Source organism: Giraffa tippelskirchi, chromosome 1 (genome assembly GCF_054371585.1).
Source record: "Giraffa tippelskirchi isolate mGirTip1 chromosome 1, T2T-mGirTip1v1.2.pri, whole genome shotgun sequence".
Taxonomy (NCBI): Eukaryota; Metazoa; Chordata; class Mammalia; order Artiodactyla; family Giraffidae; genus Giraffa; species Giraffa tippelskirchi.
Window position 1 is genome coordinate 52,640,427 of NC_137275.1, and position 20,126 is coordinate 52,660,552.

At 46.2% G+C, this 20,126-nt stretch overlaps 1 protein-coding gene and 1 long non-coding RNA gene across 23 annotated transcripts in view; one reads left to right on the top strand and one right to left on the bottom strand.

The window, feature by feature from the left end:
* APBB2 (amyloid beta precursor protein binding family B member 2) overlaps window positions 1-20,126 on the top strand; it is a 368,065-nt gene that overhangs the window by 283,084 nt on the left and 64,855 nt on the right. For all 21 annotated transcript variants that reach the window (XM_081591655.1, XM_081591664.1, XM_081591485.1 and 18 more), the window contains 2 exons: window positions 13,359-13,505; window positions 17,268-17,395. In XM_081591655.1, the coding sequence (XP_081447781.1) occupies window positions 13,359-13,505; window positions 17,268-17,395 (275 nt within the window). The remainder of the gene's footprint in view (window positions 1-13,358; window positions 13,506-17,267; window positions 17,396-20,126) is intronic.
* LOC145546039 (uncharacterized) lies at window positions 3,278-11,310 on the bottom strand. Of its 2 annotated transcripts, none has more exons than XR_014082443.1 (4): window positions 11,213-11,310; window positions 7,627-7,766; window positions 4,049-4,301; window positions 3,278-3,730 (listed from the first exon to the last, which is right to left on the bottom strand). It is a non-coding gene; the product is annotated as an uncharacterized LOC145546039 (long non-coding RNA). The 2 variants fall into 2 exon arrangements; XR_014082440.1 differs by having other exon boundaries at window positions 7,527-7,766; window positions 11,213-11,275.

A 20,126-nucleotide genomic window follows, 5' to 3' on the forward strand; every position in this document is an offset into this window, starting at 1 on the left:
TGTGGACATCACCAGGAGATGCTGGCCTGTCTTCAGCTGAAGGAACCTTTCCTGTGAGAGAAAGAGCAGGACCCTGGCTGAGGGGCCCAGAGGCCTTGGCCCCACACTGGGGGGACTGCCCCTGGGTCCCCCCACAGGTTGTTGCTGAGTCTGACCACCCTAGGACTTCCTAGAACACAGTGTGAGCAGCAGTACAGTGGCCTAGAGGGAGGAGGGCACAGTCATCAAGCAGTTGATTAATTTTTTTTTTTTTCTTTACCTCGGTGGAGACTCCTTACCTCCAGGGATTGGTGTTGGGGGTTGGGAGGGAGCAGTGTGATGGTGCCCCCTGGTGGACAATATGAGCAAAAGCACCTAGACCCCCTCAGGACTGGTTAGTGCCTTGGGGTGGGGGCGCCCCTAGACCTCTGAGTCATCGGAAGCAGAGCCAGCCGGAAGCCATAAATCTAGGCCTGAGGGGGCTTGAAACCCTCATTCTCTGTTCAAGGAGATTTTCCTTCTTCTCTGCCTGTTCCCACCCTTGAATTCTCTGGGGCCTCTCAGAGTAGGACCAGGCCTCCTGCCCTCTGGTATCAGCCTCCTCTAGCCGACCTGAGGCTAAGGGGGAGGGGCTGTGCACGAGGGCACGCCTGTTGGGTTGAGGGACGGGTTGTAGGCCCTCTCTGAGGTCCCTGGGTGTAGAGTGAGGTATGCCTGCCCCCCTCCCTGTCCCCACTTTAGGAAAACCAACATTGTTGCCGCTCCTAGGAGACAGCGTGGTGTGGTGACAGGAATTTGTTGGTACATAAACTGATGCTGAAGCTGAGACTCCAGTACTTTGGCCACCTGTTGCGAAGAACTGACTCATTTGAAAAGACCCAGATGCTGGGAAAGATTGAAGGTGGGAGGAGAAGGGGAAGACAGAGGATGAGATTGTTGGATGGCATCACCGACTCAATGGACATGAGTTTGAGTAAGCTCTGGGAGTTGGTGATGGACAGGGAGGCCCGGTGTGCTGCAGTCCTTGGGGTCACAAAGAGTCGGACACAACTGAGCGACTGAACTGAAACTGGGGTTTGAATACCAGCTTCACTATATGCTAGCTGGTCGCCTGAAGTTTATATACCACTGTATGAATCTACTCGGGCTCCCGTAACGAAATACCACACAGATCGAGTGGCTTAAACAACAGAAACTAATTTTCTCACACTCTGCAGGCTAGAAGTCCAGCGTCAAAGTATTGGCAGATTTCATTTCTCCCAGAGCCTCTCTTCTTGGTTTGCAGACGACGGCCTTCTCTCTGTGTCCTCACTTGGCCTTCTCTGTGCGCTCACTTTCCTGGTGTCTCTTTCTTTTTATAAGGACACTAGTCCTACTGCATTAAGCCTCCTTTATGACCTCATTTAATCTTAGTTACCTCTTTAGCTCCCCTATGTCCATATACAACCACATTGGGCCTTAGAGCTTCAATATATGAATTCTCAGTTCAGTTGCTCGTATCAAGTATGACATTCAGTTCAGTTCAGTCGCTCAGTGGTGTCTGACTCTGAGACCCCGTAGACTGCAGCACACCAGGCTTCCCTGTCCATCACCAACTCCCGGAGCTTACTCAAACTCATGTCCAGTGAGTCGGTGATGCCATCCAACCATCTCATCCTCTGTCGTCCCCTTCTCCTCCTGCCTTCAGTCTTTCCCAGAATCAGGCTCTTTTCTAAGGAATCAGTTCTTTGCATCAGGTGGCCAAAGTATTGGAGCCTCAGCATCAGTCCTTCCAATGAATATTCAGGACTGATTTCCTTTAGGATTGACTGGTTTGATCTTGCAAGAGACTCTCAAGAGTCTTCTCCAACACTACATTTCAAAAGTATCAATTCTTCAGCACTCATTTTACTTTATGGTCCAACTCTCACATCCATACATGACTACCAGAAAAACCATAGCTTTGGATACAATTCAGTCCATAACAACCACTCTGTGCCTTAGTTTCCCCATCTGTAAAATAGGAATAGTAATAACATCTGTCTCATATGTTGCCATGAGTTGATTAAATATTGTAAAAGAAAGTGTCCCCCATCCCCCACCCCCACCCCCCAACATCTAACCCTGGTTCCTGACACAGAGTTCCCAAATCCTTTTCAGTTTCCTGGATGATAGTAATGTCTTTTGTTCTAAAGATGTGACTCTAGGTAGGCTCCTGGGTAAGGGCTGGTCACCAGAAAGACCAGCCATGATTAGAAGCTTAGAAGAGGAGATAGAAAGGAAGTTAATGAACAGTCATGCCTATTGGATGACGTTGCTATAAAAACCCCTAAAGTGCAAGGCTCAGAGAGCTTCTGAGCTGGTCAACATGTGGAGGCACTGGCAGAGTGGCCTGACCCAGAGAGAGCCTGGGAACTCCACGCCCTCTCACATACCTTGTCCTCGACTCTCTGCATGCTCCTGAGTTATATTCTTTTATAATAAACAGGTAATCTAGTAAGTAAACTTCCCCCAAGTTCTGTGAACCTCTCCAGCAAGTTAAACCTGATGAGGGGTCAGGGGAGTCTCCAGTTTATAACTGCTTGGTCAGAAGCACGGGTGACAACCTGGACTTAGTGATTGGTGTCTGAGGGGCGGGGGTTGGGGCAAGCAGCCTTGTGGGTCTGAGACCTTAACCTGTGGGATCTGACTGTCTGTCTAAGTAGAGGGTGTCAGGCTTGAGTTAACTCGTAGCACACCCCTCTGGTGTTGCAGAGACGTGTGCGGAAGAGCTGCTGCACATCTGATGACTAGATGGGTCAGAAGTGACGTGTTCTGTGTGAGTAGTAAAAGAGAAGTGGATTTTTCCCGCTCGATATGTACACACAGACACTCGCAATAAATGCTGCGTGTGACACTCTTGTCCTCCACCTCAGTCCCCCCCACCCCAGCCCCCTCCTCACCACCACTTCACAGTGTTAGCATTATGTGTGATGACCAGAGTCAGACTTTGCAAAACGTTTTATGTAACCTTAGACTTGCCAGGGTTCCTTTGGGAGTTTATTTCCTGTCAAAAACGGGTGGAATAACTCATTTACTTGGTTGTGAGAATTAAACTAAATTCAATTAGGTAACTAATAAAAAGTCTCTAACATAGGAGTGCAATAAATGGAAATTCCCTCCCTCACTCTGAAATCCCATTTAAGCGCTAGTGAGAATATTGCTCTTCAAGATAATCATACTTAGAAATTTGTTAAAAGCATATGGATGTCATGATTTCATTGCTGTGTAAAAGTGCACATCTTATGTGTTAAGTTAAAAGCAAGACACGTTGGTTTCATGATTTCAGTGCTGCTCACATGTGTTTTAAGTTAAAAGTCAGAATCCAGCACAATAGCACTGTCCCATCCTCCAGCATGAATCCTCCCCACCCCCACTTGAGGGGACAGGAGGAAGCCAGGCTACAGCTCTGCCCATCTGAACTGGCTCATCTGCCAAAGAGACCACTCGGTAAGGAAAAATGGGGAGATTTTGCTTCCCCTGAGTAAGAGTGAGGAAGCAAAGACACCCCAGTGATGGCTGAATATTTAAAGTGTTAAGTGCAGAGCCAGATCTCAGCCCTACCCACTCCCCAACTGTGACCTCCCCTTGAGCCTGCTCTTCAGCACATCAGTGGTTCAAACCTGGGTTCCCTTAAATCTCAGACCGATGGCTCTCTCTGTGTGGTAGAGCGGTGAGTCAGCAAGCACTTTTTATGAAGCCGAGGGAGCAGTTGCAGAAGAGTCATCGCCTGCTGGAATGACACAGAGAGGGGGCGAAATCAAAGCTCGGGGCTTTGAAAGAACCCTTACGTTTTCATTAAGGATTTAAAGTCACCCAAGTCTTAAATCTCAGAAACCTGCATAACCCCACGCTGTACATGAGAGATGGCTAAAGGCACCGCCTCTAAACTGTGGCACATCTTTCCCCTCTTCTGTTAGATAACTTAGCTCTGATTCCATCACTGTACATGCTCTGAGCATTTCCCGGCTATAGGGAATGTGGTTGATATTCCTGCCACTGACCTTGCAGGTCTCTAAAGTGTTTACTAGGGACAGAGCCTGTTACTTACTAGAGACAGAGATGACCTGGGCTGGGTACCCCCCTCCATGAACTGACCACCGGTAAGGGGTGGTGAGCAGGCAGGCAGGCAGAGAGGTGGACATTGTAGACAGTATTTCAACTACAGGTCAGTTGTTGGTGCCTGGCACACTGTCAGCACCAGATGCTTGTTACTCATTATGATGAGTGTCCACTTTGACAGCAGAAGCTGTCAGCATAGGATGTTAGCATAGGATGAATTTTTCCAGTGGAGTGATCTTGCTCTGAAAAGTAGGAAAGAGGAGAGAGAGAGTTAAGTAAGCGGTACTAGCGGGCCCACGGCCCCAGAGGGCGGGTGTCTTGTTTTCTGCTCGGCTGCTCACCACGTTGCAGACAGTCTGGGGAGAAACAGCAGGAACAGCTGACGTGCTCATTGGGGTCAGTGTAGAAATGCTCTTTGGGTCCTCCCTGGCTGCCCAGGTTGTTGCCAGGCTGAATAATTAATCAGGCTGATTCCTTGCTTCAGCCGGATGGAGAACTAGGTCAGGCTCCACTCCAGAGTCCCCAGGCACCTCTCTGGTGGAGCCCACCGAGATGCTGGATTTAGAAAGCATTTCAGTGTTTCCAGGAAAACCAGTGGCAGGTGAAGCCTAATTTTGTTTCAGACTGTGTCCGTAATGACCGTGATCTACGTTCCTATATATCGTGACCACAAGCTCTGATTTGCTGAAGACTTCCCTGTGTGTTATGGAAACCACAATCTAAGGAAGATATTTGGAACCCTGAAAAGCCTGTGCATTTTTAGACAACGCTCTGAAAGTCATTTGAGGTCACAGCCCTTTGTTTATTACTGGCTGCCTTATTTCTCAGCAAAATCTGGACAGTTCTGTAGGCAAAAATCAGGTCCGCGCTGTCTCTGATGCAGTAACTGGGGAGCGAAAGGGCAGAGGACAGTTCCAGCTTCTTAGGGAGACATCCCAGGATGTAGGCTGTCACACGTGATGACTGTATCCTAGATGGTTACCTTATGGCAGCCACCAGTATGAAGTAAAAAAGGATTCTCTCTCAGTTTCTCTGCAGGCTGTATGATTATTCAAAAGGTCCTTCCGCATAGTCATGTACAACAAGAATACATATATTTTTTCCCACCTGACCCCAAGAACACAGATATAAACAGCCTCCGCAGAGCAGCTCTGCGTAGCTCAGGCAGCACCGGGATCTCTATGTTCTTAGGATGCAGGCAAGACAGGCTTGAGTCCCTGTCTCACATCCTGCAAAGTTCATGGGTCCACCACCACCACCCCCGGCACCCCTGCCAGTTCTGCCCGTTACCTGGGCTTATATTTCTCTTGTATTGACTCCCAGTGCTCCACTCTGAGGCCTTTGCCACTGCTCTCCTCTGCCAAGCATTTACCCAGGGCAGGAGTTCACCCTTCTCTTCATTCCTGACAATGTCAGCCATCTCTCTATCAGGCTTTTGCTGGAGCATCAGGGGTAATATAGAGGGGGCTTACATTGCATCAGAAGTTAGTCACTGGTTTTCAAAACTGGATGTTGGACTTCCTTCACCTTTATAAGTCATTCAAGCACTGCCTGCCATTTCAGAACTTCCCCAGAGGCTCTGCAGCTGTTTCTCACTGCCCCTCCCCCATTTCCCTTTCTCCCCTAAACTCCTGATCCTTGATTACGTAGAGCCATCTAACCATTTTCCTCATCCACTTCTCAAAAAAGAACTCAGATGCCAGCTACTCAGCTTTATCTACCCTGAACACATGTTACCTTAATTGATGTCTTGATAAGTTGAGTACTCGGATTTCCAAACTCCTTGGGATTCTTTTAAAGTGTTTTATATTCCCAGAACCTTTGGACAGCTTTGGATCCTCTTTCCATTACATGCAAACACACATAATTTTGGATATATTTGTAGGAGATTTAGAACTTCTTGAAGCCCATCAGTGGATCTCCGGGGTCCGTGGACTCTTAGGTGGGCCCATGAGATGATGGAGCCTGGGGGCTTTCTTCCACTCCTTCTCCCCAGGCCTCGGGCCTCTCCCCATCCCCAGCCACCCAAGGTATAGCCCTAGTGATGTTTGATCATAAGTTGGAAAAATGAAACAGAATTGACTGACTGACTGTTGATGGAATTCACCAGTCCTGATGCTTTTGACTGGGCTTCCCAGGTGGATCAGGGGTCAAGAATCCACTTGCCATTGCAGAAGCTGAAGGAGGCATGGGTTCGATCTCTGGGTCAGGAAGATCCCCTGGAGGAGGAAATGGCAACCCACTGCAGTCTTCTTACCTGAAAAATCCTATGGGCAGAGGAGTCTGGAGAGCTACAGTCCATGGGGTCTCTCAGACATGCCTGAGCAACTGTGCACGCATGCATGACACTTTTGAACAGGATCAGTGTGCCTGCCTGTTCAGTGGCTCTGTCGTGTCCGGCTCTGTGACCCTTTGGATTCTAGCCCACCAGGCTCCTCTACCCATGGGATTTTTCAGGTAAGAAGACTGGAGGGGGTTGCCATTTCCTCCAGGGGAATGTTCCCAACCCAGGGATTGAACCTGCATCTTCTGTGTCTCCTGCGTTGCAAGTGGATTCTTTACCCCCTGAGCCAGAGACCTTGTGAAAACATCAGCCACCTTTTCTTGAGCATCCGCTTTGGGCAAGGTCCTGTTCCTAGCCTAAGGCTTCCCATTAATCATGCCAATACCCCCAGGTGTCCATACCACCATCCTCACTGCAACAGGTGAAGAGACTGAAGTGTACCAAGGTTTAGTAACTTGGCTCCAATCACACTGCTTATAGTAGCCAACGTGGGGTTTGATCCCATGTCAGTGACTTGAAAACCTAGGCCCTAAACCACTGTCTCACATCCCCTCCCCCACGTACCATTGTACCTTACTCATCATGGTTTATGTCAACAGAGCTATGCGACCTCTGGTGTCACAGCCAAATGAATACGCCCTTCCAGTTTTTTGAAATACTATTCAGAGCAGAGCGTTTGGCCTCTCAGGTTCATTGATGTGCCTCCAGTACTTGGCATATCACAGTCATCAGTAAATCTGTTGAATGAGTAAACCCATCCATCCTACAAGGCTCAGCTCAATACCATATCCTTCAGTAAGCTGTCCATGATTCCCTCTCTCTGAGTTAAAAGACTCCCAACACATACATGTGCCTCTCTGTCCACGTATTTCTCATTGCCATGCAGTAGATTCCTGCCTTATGTCTACTCTACATCCTGCTCATTTCCCTATGTCTCCAGGAACCAATAGGCACTCAATAAATGTTTACTGACTTGAATACACGGTTGTTATTGTGCTGCAGAGTAATCTAGCTTAGTGGTAAGCAATTCCAATAAATGAGTATGGATTAGGATTACACTTGCAGTGTAAACTAAATTGTAGCTCTTCTCTTGGATGTTCTTAGTTTTTTTAATATCTATAATTTAGTGTTGCTATCAATTCTGGTATCATTTACTTTTTTGTCATCGTCCTTCAGTACTCACGTATAGCATTAACTGTGTCCTGGGCATCGAAGGTGCTGCTTGGTGGATTACGCTGGTCTGAGCAGCAGCATCTTTGATGCCATGCACAGAGCTGGCTCACCTGGCTGGAGGCAAGGCTCGTGTCTGACTATAACTCCATCGGCTCCAACTCCCTTGTCTCTCCCCTCCCCCAGTTTTCAGCCAGTAGGCTCACATCTTGCTCGTCCTTGTTAAAACTCAGGAGAAGGATGAGAAGAAAGCCTGTGGGAGAACGAAGAAGGACATGAGAGGGTCTCTTGGAGCCAGAGAGAGAAGAGAGGGAACATTTGCTGAGAGCCTGCAGTGCCCCTTCCCTGAGCTTCCTTGTTCACTTTGGGTCTCCTGGTGGGACTTGGTCTCTGAGCCAAGTGTTACTGTCATTTTGCAACTGAGTAAGCTTAGGTTCCTGGTGGCTGAGCCACACTGATGGGACTAGAGGAATGCAGACACATGACTGACGGGCCCTAGAAACCAAGGCTTGGCGCTGTGTTCTACCCCTCGACGTGTGTCTCAGGAAGAGGTTCTCCGCAGGCATCCGTCTCTATTATAGAGGACTCAAACAGAAGTTGAAACGGGATGTGTGTTTCCAATCAAGATACGACCGCTGGTTCCAGCGCAGGGGAGAGAGAACAGGTGGAAGAGAAAGAAGCCCCAACCAAGAGCCGCATCCCTCCCGGTTCAGCCATGACCTTGGTTCCCTAAATGCCCATAATAACTGATGGCAGCAACAGACACAGCAGCAAACTCTGCCCAGTTCATCCTCACAATATGCACAGGTTATTGTGAGACAGGGACTTCAGTGTCCTTGTTTTACAGGTGAGGAAACTGAGGCATAGAGCAGTTAATGAGCATACATATAGTAAGTGGCAATCCTGAGGTTTGAACCTAGACCTGCCTTTTAGGATCGGTCGTGGGAACAGCATGACACCGAGTAAGGAAATTCTCCAATTGTGGTTCCCAGACCTGCAACTTCAGCATCACCTGGGAGACTATTACAAATTCAGGTTTAAGGGCCCTACCCTGGCCCACGGAATCAGAAACTGTGGGGACGGTGTCCAGTTTTCTGTGTTTTAATAGAGCCTTCTGAGTGTTTTAGCTGTGGCTGATATCAGTTAAACTAGAGAAATCTTTAAAATCCGCACATAAAAGTTAAAATTTATCGATAACATGATGTTTATTGAGTTATTATATCCCAGATATGCTAAAGATTTTACCTATATTATCTCAGTCCAACAACAGTACTATAAAGTATAGGTACTATTATTATCCCCATTTTACAGATAAAAAAAAACTAAGCCTTAGAGACCTGCAGTGATTTCCCCAAAGTCACTAGCTGGTAGGTACAAAGTCGTGACTTAAATCTAGATCCACCTGATGACACAGTCTGTACCCTGAACCATTCATTACTCATTTTTACCCTTTTGGTAAAGAGCTATTGAAGAATGAGCATCAGAGTACAAATGTTGATTTTTTTTTTTTATTCAAAATTGGAAAAAAGTGTTTAAATAGTCAGATTGATTAGATATTTGATTACGTATTTGGACTGAATATTTTGAGCTCCTCCTAATCTATGAGTGTTTATTCGGAGAGTTGATTATATATTAATAATTTCCTGCCTTGAAGGAAAAGTGGTGGTTAGAAACCTTCGTGGCCACACGGGGGCAGCACCAAGTAGCTTAGGTTGCTCTTTGCTGCTTGGTTCTTTGGGAGGAAATCGAGCTGGCTTCTTAGTGGGGCTTCTCCCACACACATCCATTTCCTCTTACTGTGGCTATAGGGACCAGTGGTGAAGTTTTTCAGATCAGAAACTAAATAACAACAGCAGAATTATTGAATACATACAGAAAATTAATTGTGTTGTGAGGACTCTTGTTTTTTGAAAGCTATGCATTCTTGGACTCAAAGACAAAGAACAGCCAGTATTCTTTTTCACCTTCCTTAATGTTAGTAAATTCTTTGAGTATTCACAGACTGTAGGATTCTGTAATAGGCTGTATAAAAAGTGGGGAAATGTGTTCCTGGCTTCTAGTTTTAGAGCATAGCACCATCCCACAGTAATGCTGGTACATTAGGGTATTATTCCCTGTCCCCCCACCCCCGACACACACACACACCCTGCCAAGTTGAACCAATTTCCACCTGGGCATATTTCATGCATATGATACATTCAAACCTCAGTCTCTGTGCCAGAGGGTGAATTCACTGGAATTTTGACTAGAGTGACTATAATTTATTATGCAAACTAGGACACTTTTGAGAATAAAAGGAGCTGCTCTTAATGATTTTGCTAGAAAACAGTCATAAACCAAAACCATCCTAGGGGTAATTGGAACATGGGGATCACGCTAATTACAAATCTCCGAATCTCCTTTCATTTTCCTCCTTGGATGGCTCCCTTTAAGGTGTATGTGGCCCTGTATTCTTTGCTGTTTCACTCAGCAGTGGTCAGTGGTGTGTTTTCTACCTGTATTATGTTGTTTTCTCCTCGTGAGAACCCTCTGAGGTATTACTGTTATTCCCATTTTTGCAAATAAAAAAAATGAGACTTTGTAAGTTACACAGCCAAGATCACAGTACCTTTAAGTCAGAGCTAAAATTTTATTTAGGCTATCCCTGCTCTTGGGCTGGGCTTCCTTGGTGACTCAGATGGTAAAAGAATCTGCCTGCCAATGCAGGAGATGCAGTTCCATCTCAGTCAGGAAGATCCCCTGGAGGAGGAAATCGCTACCCACTCCAGTATTCTTGCCCAGAAAATTCCATGGATAGAGGAGCCTGGCGGGCTACGGTCCATAGGGTTGCAAAGAATCGGACATGACGGAGTCTTGGGCCAGACACACTCAACTGTATTGACCTTGCTGACTGTGTTCCTGTGCCTCTTGTGGGCCCAGCCCAGTTGGACTCTGCTCCTCCAGCAACATCTCAGGCATAGGGCAGAGCAGGAAGAGTGAAGGCCCAGAGGTCAAACTGCCTAGGCTGGAAACCTAGGTCCACCATTTATCAGCCTTGTGCTTCACTCTCCTTCGTCATCTATAAAATGGATACAGTAACTTAGTATCAACCTGGTAGGGTTGAGGTGAGGATTAAAAGAGTAAATACCTACAAGATGACTTCTAGAACTCACCTAAGGGTGGGTCTGGTTGCCAGTAGAGCCCACCATGTGTTTAGGGGGTGGAAACTTTCAGTCCCATGCCCATCCCCAAGGAAGGGAGAGTAGCTGGAGTTTGAGTTCAGTCACCAGTGGCCCATGATTAAACCAATCATGCCTGTGTAATGTGGAGAAGGAAATGGCAACCCACTCCAGTATTCTTGCCTGGGGAATCCTGTGGACAGAGGAGCCTGGTGGGCTGCTGTCCCTGGGGTCGCACAAAGTCAGACACGACTGAAGCAACTTTGCATGCATGCATTGGAGAAGGACATGGCAACCCACTCCAGTGTTCTTGCCTGGAAAATCCCAGGGACAGAGGATCCTGGTGGGCTGCTATCTATGGGGTCGCACAGAGTCGGACATGACTGAAGCGACTTAGCAGCAGCAGCAGCAGCCCATGTAATGAAGCCTCCATAAAACCCAGAGGACAGGATTCAGAGAGTTTCCAGGCTGGTACGCACGTGGAGGTTGGAGAGAGTGGCACCTAGGAAGCACATGGGAGCTCTGCACGCTTTCTCTGTACCTTGTCTTGTGCATCTCTTCCCTCTGGCTATTCCTGAGTTGTATCCTTTTATAATAAACCTCCGGGAGATAGTGGAGGACAGAGGAGCCTGGTGTGCTACAGTCCATGGGGTCACAAAGACATGAGCTAGTGACCAAACAATTGCATCAGTGATCTAGTACGTAAAATGTTTCTCTGAGTTCTGCCGGCCACTCTAGCGAATAAAGCGAACCCAATGAGGACGGTCCATCAGAACATTCAATCTGTAGCTGGTTGGCTAGAAGCTCAGGTGATAACAGGCTTGCAGTTGGCAACTGAAGTTGGCAGGGGTCGAGGGGAGGGGGGCTTGTAGGGCTGAGCCCTGAACCTGTGGGATCTGATGCTCTCTCCAGGTAGATAGTGTCAGAATTGAGCTGAACTTTCAGACACCCTGCTGACGTCTGAGAATTGCTCTTTGGTGTAGAGGAAGACCTCCACACATTTGGTGAAGGTGGAAAAGATGAGATTTTCCATTATAAGGTGGTGGGTAACAAGATCAAAATGGCAGATGGAAGCAGGGAGATTGTGGCGTTGTGATTTTACTCACCAGGGACTACTTTGGGAACCAATAAAGAAGTTACTGAGCTGCACAGCACCCCCTGCAGGAAGCAGAAAATGAGCACTTATAGGCATGGCCCTTGAAGTTGTGGGTCCTAATAAAAGGTCGGGAGATGCACTATGGTGTCCTCCTGTGGCATTTCTGACATGCCCACTTGCAGGAGCAGTTTGGTCTCAGGGTAAAGGGAGCAGAGCCTCAGAAGGAGCAGCCCTGTCTCCTGTGGCACCTTCCTCTTGGGCAGTGTCTCTCCAGCAGATAGATGCACATGTGCACATGAGCTGTGAGGGCATTTCCCAGAACCTTTCCTGGGACCCGGGGTCCTGAGTAGCTTTTGCAGTTGTAGCAATGACCTTCTCTTTTGGGTGTTTCGTAAGAGGCCTAATGGGCACCATCAGCGTGCAAGAGCTGTTCCATTCCACATGGGGTCCGCACCGGGACCCAGGTACCTCAGTCCTTCCCCTCTGGGACCTGAGGTCCACATTCTGTTAACGTTTTCAGTATTCTGGTGGGATATTTTTTTGAGAAAGTGATTAACAATTCAGGAAGGAGGCACCCCATCTGGGTATAGGGGCTGAGACACAGAGAACATTAAACTAGACTGAATGTGGTCACTTTGGGACACTTCGCTGCATTTCTTCATTTTGTTATGAAGTGCAATTTTGGAAACTTTAGGAGATGCTGTCTGAGAGTCAGCCTGTTGGCTCCACAGAAGTGTGGCACCTTGTTTGCCCCTCCTGTCCTGGGAACGTGGTCTCTTCAATTGACGTGCAGCTCAGGAGGGGACCTGAGTCACAGGTTGCCATGGGAGACTGCAATTCCAGCCACCTGGTAACCCTAGCAATTAACCACTAGGTAGATGCTGTATCCAAATTGCCCTCATATGTCCCATGAACTTCTTTATAAATTTTTGGATTTTTTTATTTGTTGCAACATGCATATGAATTTGTGCTCTGTTTTCTTACAGGTTAATTATTCTGTAGACTTTTAAGGATTTGGTGCTAATAACAAACACTGAGATTTGTTAATGATGAACGCACACCCCCACCCTCTGTTTTCCTTAATTTCTGGATATTAGAGAATACATTTTGCCCCATTGTTATTAGAAACAAGTGCCAAACATGTATTTAATTCTTTCTCCCTTCTATTGTCTTTTCCTAGGTACTTAACAAGTAACAAATCTCACAGAGGTTTCTCCTTGTGAGAACCCTCTGAGGTTCTTACTATTGAAAAATCCTGGCTGATACTAGGTAAAAGATACTGATACTGCCAGATACTAGAAAAAAAGAGCTTACAAATGTTTAAACCCATTAGCCCTATCATTCTACTTCTAATAATTGGTTCTAAGAAAAAAACTGAACACACAGAAAGGTAGGCAAGCATATAGTTATTACTGTATTTTTTAGTAGTAAAAAATAGCCACAATTAAATTTTTCAACAATCGAGAATTAGTTATTAAATTAGATGATTGAACATTTTATAGTCATTGAAGACACATTATGCATATTTTGTAGAGGATCTTAGGCTACCTGTGGCCAGTAAGTAATCTCTGGTTCTCTGATTTTCTCCTAGTGTTTCGCTGTGCGCTCTCTGGGGTGGGTGGAAATGGCAGAGGAGGACCTCGCTCCCGGCAAGAGTAGTGTTGCCGTCAACAACTGCATCAGGCAGCTTTCCTACTGCAAAAATGACATCCGAGATACAGTTGGCATTTGGGGAGAGGTAAGTTACAGATGAAAATAATTTATGTCAGACTTGCTTGCATTCCTGCTGTGCCTCATGAAACCCCAGAGCCCCAAGAGCCGAGAGACACAGTTCTGAGGAGCGCTGAAGGTTTTTATTGTATACCGGGGATATTCCACACTCAGCCAACCATTCTCACTTTAGGTGATCAGCCAGCAGTGGTCCCTGGTTCTGTCCTGTAATACAGAGATTGTTGGTAGAGTTGACTGATGAAGACAGCCTCTGTTGCCTTTGTGAGGACCTTTGTGAGGACCCAAGGAAATGCACTGTGTGTGTATGTGTGTGTAGCAGGGAGAGGTGGGGTGGATTTGATCTCCCTGTGGGTCATGTCCTACAAAATATATTTAACATAGGTGACAATGTCAGCCCGAACCCTTTTATAGTCTCTTAGCACCGTTGAGGTATTTTCCAGGAAGCAGCTGCACGGAGGAGTAGTTACCAGGTGGGATTTATGCTGGGGGCCACTCACCACTGGGTCTGGCTGCAGATTTCTCTTAGACTGCAGCCAATGACCCAGTTCCTGGTGGGAAAGGACAAAGAGAGAGAGGGAAAAGGCACCAAAAATTCCCAGTCAGCTCTCAGTTATCTGAAAGCACGTCACCTTGTTGGCCCCCAGGGGCCCTAGGACCTGCCCTGCTCACGGGTGCCCAGCTCCTCAGGATTCTGTGATGACACAGCTCCTGAGCATGTGGCAGCCCTCAGCTGAAGGCGGGAAGAAGGGAGCCTGGCCTTCACTAGGGGGACAAGCTGGTGGACTGCAACCCTCCCGTCTAGCTTGGCTTGTCCTCTTGGCTCTGCCAACCATTGCTTAGCTGCTCATCAGCTACCCAGCCTCCGTGAGGTGCTGGGACACAGAATCTCTCCAGGACCTGCACCTCAATCATGATTAATCTGCAGACTGGTTAATTAGCAGCTGGCTCTTTGCCCAGGGTCTGGACACAACTGACCTTAATGTGTCCATAGAAAGAAACCCTGCCCACAGCAAGCCATGTGAGCTGCAGTTCCCCAAAAGAGACACTGGGGGGCACTTCAGGTCCGAGACGGCCTGCTGTTTGTTGCTCCAGGCTCTGTAGTTCAGTTCAGTTGAGTTCAGTCGCTCAGTCGTGGCTGACTCTGCAACCCCATGAACCGCAGCATGCCAGGCCTACCTGTCCATCACCAACTCCCTGAGTCCACCCAAACCCATGTCCATTGAGTCAATGATGCCATCCAACCATCTCATCCTCTGTCATTCCCTTCTCCTCCTGCTCTAAATCTTTCCCAGCATCAGGGTCTTTTCAGATGAATCAGCTCTTCGCATGAGGTGGCCAAAGTATTGGAGTTTCAGCTTCAACATCAGTCCTTCCAATGAACATTCAGGACTGATCTCCTTTAGGATGGACTGGTTGGATCTCCTTGCAGTCCAAGGGACTCTCAAGAGTCTTCTCCAACACCACAGTTCAAAAGCATCAATTCTTCGGCACTCAGCTTTCTTTATAGTCCTACTCTCACATCCATACATGACCACAGGAAAAACCATAGCCTTGACTAGACGGACCTTTGTTGGCAAAGTAATGTCTCTGCTTTTAAATATGCTGTCTAGGTTGGTCATAACTTTCCTTCCAAGGAGTAAGCATCTTTTAATTTCATGGCTGCAATCACCATCAGCAGTGCTTTTGGAGCCCAGAAAAATAAAGTCAGCCACTGTTTCCACTGTTTCCCCATCTATCTGCCATGAAGTGATGGGACTGGATGCCATGATCTTAGTTTTTTGAATGTTGAGCTTTAAGCCAACTTTTTCACTCTCCACTTTCACTTTCATCAAGAGGCTCTTTAGTTCTTCTTCACTTTCTGCCATAAGGGTGGTGTCATCTGCATATCTGAGGTTATTAATATTTCTTCTGGCAATCTTGATTCCAGCTTGTGCTTCATCCAGCCCAGCATTTCTCATGATGTACTCTGCATATAAGTTAAATAAGCAGAGTGACAATATACAGCCTTGACGTACTCCTTTTGCTATTTGGAACCAGTCTGTTTTTCCGTGTCTAGTTCTAACTGTGGCTTCCTGACCTGCATACAGGTTTCTCAAGAGGCAGGTCATGTGGTCTGGTATTCCCATCTCTTTTAGGATTGTCCACAGTTTATTGTGATCCACACAGTCAAAGGCTTTGGCATAGTCAATTAAGCAGACATAGGTGTTTTTCTGGTACTCTCTTGCTTTTTCGATGATCCATTGGATGTTGGCAATTTGGTCTCTGGTTCCTCTGCCTTTTCTAAAACCAGCTTGAACATCTGGAAGTTCAAGGTTCACATCTTGCTGAAGCCTGGCTTGGAGAATTTTAAACATTACTTTACTAGCAGGGTCTGTGCAATTACAACAGCCTGCACAAGTTTTGTTTCCTGCCAGTGCTCTCGCCTGGAAGTGGCTCTCTTCCCCTTTCGGAAGATTTCGAATCATCCTGGATCTCAGTTGTAGATGCTTGGCTTAAATAAACACTGACAAGTGGAGGCATTGCAACACCCATGTCTGCCACCTCAGCAGCAGAGCTTATGTTCACTCTGAGAACTTGTGATGGGACATTATTCTTAAAACCCAGACCAAGGAGCAGTTTATCTGTCCCACTTTGGAATTTAAAGATCGGCCAAGAAGACTCACCATTCTTCCCCTCTAGACCTTCCTGGTGGAGAAGAAAATGGTAACCCACTCCAGGATTCCTGCCTGGAGAATCCCTGTGGACAGAGGAGCCTGTCAGGCTAAAGTCCAGGGGGTCACAAAGAGTTGGACATGACTGAAGCCCTGGCATCCACGCCACAGCATCTGGGTTGACCGTGACCTTCAGTGGACACAGCCTTTCTGTCAGACAGCAAACATTTAATAATTTCTTAAAATGCCTGAGAGTTGGCAAGGGGAATGAAGTTGGATAGGCTAACATTCCTGCCCTCAAAGAGCCATTAATATGTGGGGAGACAGGAGACCAGAACCTGAACAGTGATGCTGGAAACCTCCTCCTCCCCAGTGTTGGTATCACTGCAGCACCCACCGCGGCTAAAGGCATCGCAGCCTCCATGTCGGATCATGAGCAAGTCACAACCTATAAGCCTCAGTTTCCCCATCTGCTAATTGGAGATAATAGCAAACCAAGCTCTGAGGCAAGTGAGAGTGTTCACGAGCCAAAGAGCCTGAAGCGTGTGCTGTAATATCTGAGATGTCATAGAGGCACATCAGCATTAGCTACTGAAGCACCGAGAAGTGTCACAAAGCTGTGCCTGCTATTTACCGAGCATATCACACAGATCAGAGGTGGTGTTAAAACCAAGAAGAGACAGCCCTTGTCGTGGGTCCAGGAAGGCCATCACGGGGACAGCTGGTAGGGTCTGAGCAGAGAGGAAGGAATGAGGACAGAGGGGTTACGAGAGGCTGGCCAACCTGGAGTTAGGAAGAGACGAAATTCTCCAGGGAACCTGCCATTAGCCATTTTTCTTAAAGATTCAAAGAGTAAGTAATTAAAAATAAGAGCCAGCTCGAAAGCAGTCTAGGGACACATTTCAGAGGATTTGGAGAAGGAGAGAGAAATTGGGCATGTGAGGGGAAGTTGAAGGATTAATAAATATTTTAATCAGGAGAGGATGTTTCTCCCTTAAAAAATTTCAGACCCAGGGGCAATATTTTGATCATTGAACTGACATCCCTTGCTAGCCACAAACGTCCTGAGGATGCATAGTTTTGTGCAGAAGGTAAGCAGTCTTCTCATTGAATCCCAGGGGAAGGACATGTACCTGGTCCTGGAGAACGACACGCTGAGCCTGGTGGACCCCATGGACCGCAGCGTGCTCCACGCTCAGCCCATCGTCAGCATCCGTGTGTGGGGCGTGGGCCGCGACAACGGCCGGTGAGTGCCCGACGTGTCCTTTGTCACCTCACCAGGTGGCCCAGTTTTAGCTTAGCGCCAAAGTGGAGCCTTGCTGTTACTGCATGTCCCTGACTGTGAAACTTGACAGTGAACTCTCTGCAGAAATGTGAAAAATGAAAGCGCATCTCTATCCCAGCCTCATAAACCAAGCTGGTTTCTGTCCCTCAGACCCTTTTCAGCTCTGGATCCTGCCTCTGGTTCTGCATGTTTCTCCACCTACGCATCCCATCTAAGTTCCCAGCTCATCCAGACTCTCTGAACTCTCACCTTGTTTTTTTCCTCTTCTCTGCAGTCTTTTTTAAAGTAGAGTCTCAACTATTTCAGATGCTCTGCTATTGGTATTTTCTTCGTAGAGGGCTTGTTGGAAGGGAGAGGTTGAACAGCCTCTAATCACAAGCTTTATTTTTTTAAATTATTTTATTGAAGTATAGTTGATTTGTAATGATTGTGTTAATTTCTGCTATACAGCAGAGTGATTCAGTTATACGTGTGTATATATATATATATATGTATTCTTTTTCATATTCTTTTCCACTATGATTTATCACAGGAAATCGAATATAGTTCCCTGTGCTATACAGTAGAACCTTGTTGTTTATCCAAATCACAAGCTTTAGGTCATTAACTCATGCTTATCAGGAACTTCTGGAGTTTGAAATTGGCTGAACATTTTTAACGTTTGAAATGTCTGGTCATACGAACATTCCATTCGATGTGTATTTTTCTGAAATTCTACTGAATGTTTGTCATTTCCAGCAAGTACTTCTTATTTAGATGTGTTGTGAATCTTTTTGTTCTCCAGAGTGACTGGAAACAGGAAGTTCTGGTTTTCAAGTACATGTTCTAAGTAATAAAGTAATACAGTGGCAGGTATCACAGACATCAGACTTTGATACTTTATTAAGTAATTGGGTTGCATGAAATGCATCTAACTCTTGAATTATAATTAATCTTTGGCAACGCTCAAGGTGCCCGAAGATCTCCTAGCATTTAGGGACGAGCTGTAGGATGATTTATTACTTTGTTGAAAATGAGCAAGAGCATTGCGGAAGCTGGTGAAATCCCAGACAACAGAGAGATGGCTCTCTGGAGCCTGTGACTCCATTCCTGGGTTTTCTGGTTTATTGGGTTGTGTCGTCCTCTAGGGGGTTCAGCCTTGGCTTCACCCAACCTCGAGCAGTAGCAAATTCAATAGTGTTTTGCTTCAGTTCCAAATGCTAAGCCTAAAAGGAAAATGGATAAGCATTCATCAAAGAACAAGCATTTTTGCTGAAACCAGACATAGAAATGGTCGCAAAAGAGAGAGGTGGAGTGTCCTTTGATGGCTGATTGGATAAACCTTCCTGGGAGCACAGCTGTATCTTTGAGCTTTTGTAACAGTGATAAACAGTGACAGCTGTACCAGGTGCTTTGAAGGGAGTAAGTAGCTAGATTATGCATCCACACCTGTCATTCCCTTGCTTGGCAGAGCTAGAGCACTGAAATTAAAGGAAAATACATGATGATGTTTGTACATATTTAAAAACGTTTAGCCTTGATGGAAGAGTGTAAGATGCTTGATCCTTCCCTGCTTCCTATCCTCCATGTTTGTTTTTAAGACAGGAGCCGTGGTGAAGATCATTATATGCATGTCCAACTGGATGGGGTTGTGTTTTCTTAAGGTTAGCTTGTGAGTGGATTTCATCAATGAGGTTTTCAGGTCACCCCAACTCTTTAAAGTAAGGCCAAATGCTCTCTGTTCAGGGTGAAAAATATGATTCAAATTCCAGTGGACAAAATTATTCAAGCCCTGAGCTCAGTTTCTCTCATGTGTGAAATGGGGATGATAATAAGGACCACAAAGCATGTGTATGTTTATGCCTGTGTGTATGTATAGTAATTGGCATGGTGATGGGGATATAGAAAATGCTTAATGCATGTTAGCTTTGATTTGTTAAAGCAACATCCACTTGAAGAGACAGCTAATTACATGGTTTCCTTTCAAAGACAGAGAGGGTGAGGGAGGATCAGACCTCAGGGAGGTTTTGAGTACAGTCTATCATTTGATAACAGAGGGCCAGAGGCTGTTCCAGATGCTGTGTTCAGTTGTCCTACAAAGTAGAAAGAATTACCGACCCCCCTACTGCACCCAATGATATCAGTATAAATTAGGTTACCTTGCCTTGGTTATGTTTCTGAAATGTGCACTGGGTTACTCTTGTTCTTACTCAATGTTAGCAGGTAAGTGTAATTTAGAAATACACTGAGGGTTCCACATTAGCTTTCGGGACCTCAGGAAGCTCCTGCATTGGTTGGGGGCCCTTGAGCTGGACTGCTTTTGGAAGCAGTAAATAAAAAATATGTCTGTGAAAGTTTCAGTTTCTCCCCATTGAAGTTTTCATTCTCTGAAAGAAGGGACCTTTGTATTCCCGATTGTTATTTTTTTAAAAGAGACTTGGTTTTGCTTTTGATTTCTTTTTTCTTTTTTTCCTTTACAGCAATTTACAAGAGCAAATTCAATTTGTAATGCTGCGAAGGGACTTACACTTTGCATGAATAAAACATAAAAGTGTTTCATTTTGCTTGCAAAAACAAGTCCATTTCGAATTCTCTTTTGTAACTTCCCTTGATGAGAAAATGGAATCTCTTAGGGGATTTCTTGATGTGGTTAAAATGAATATGAAAAGTATGTATACCAGAGGCATGAAGGGCAGTTTCTCGTGAAATTCTG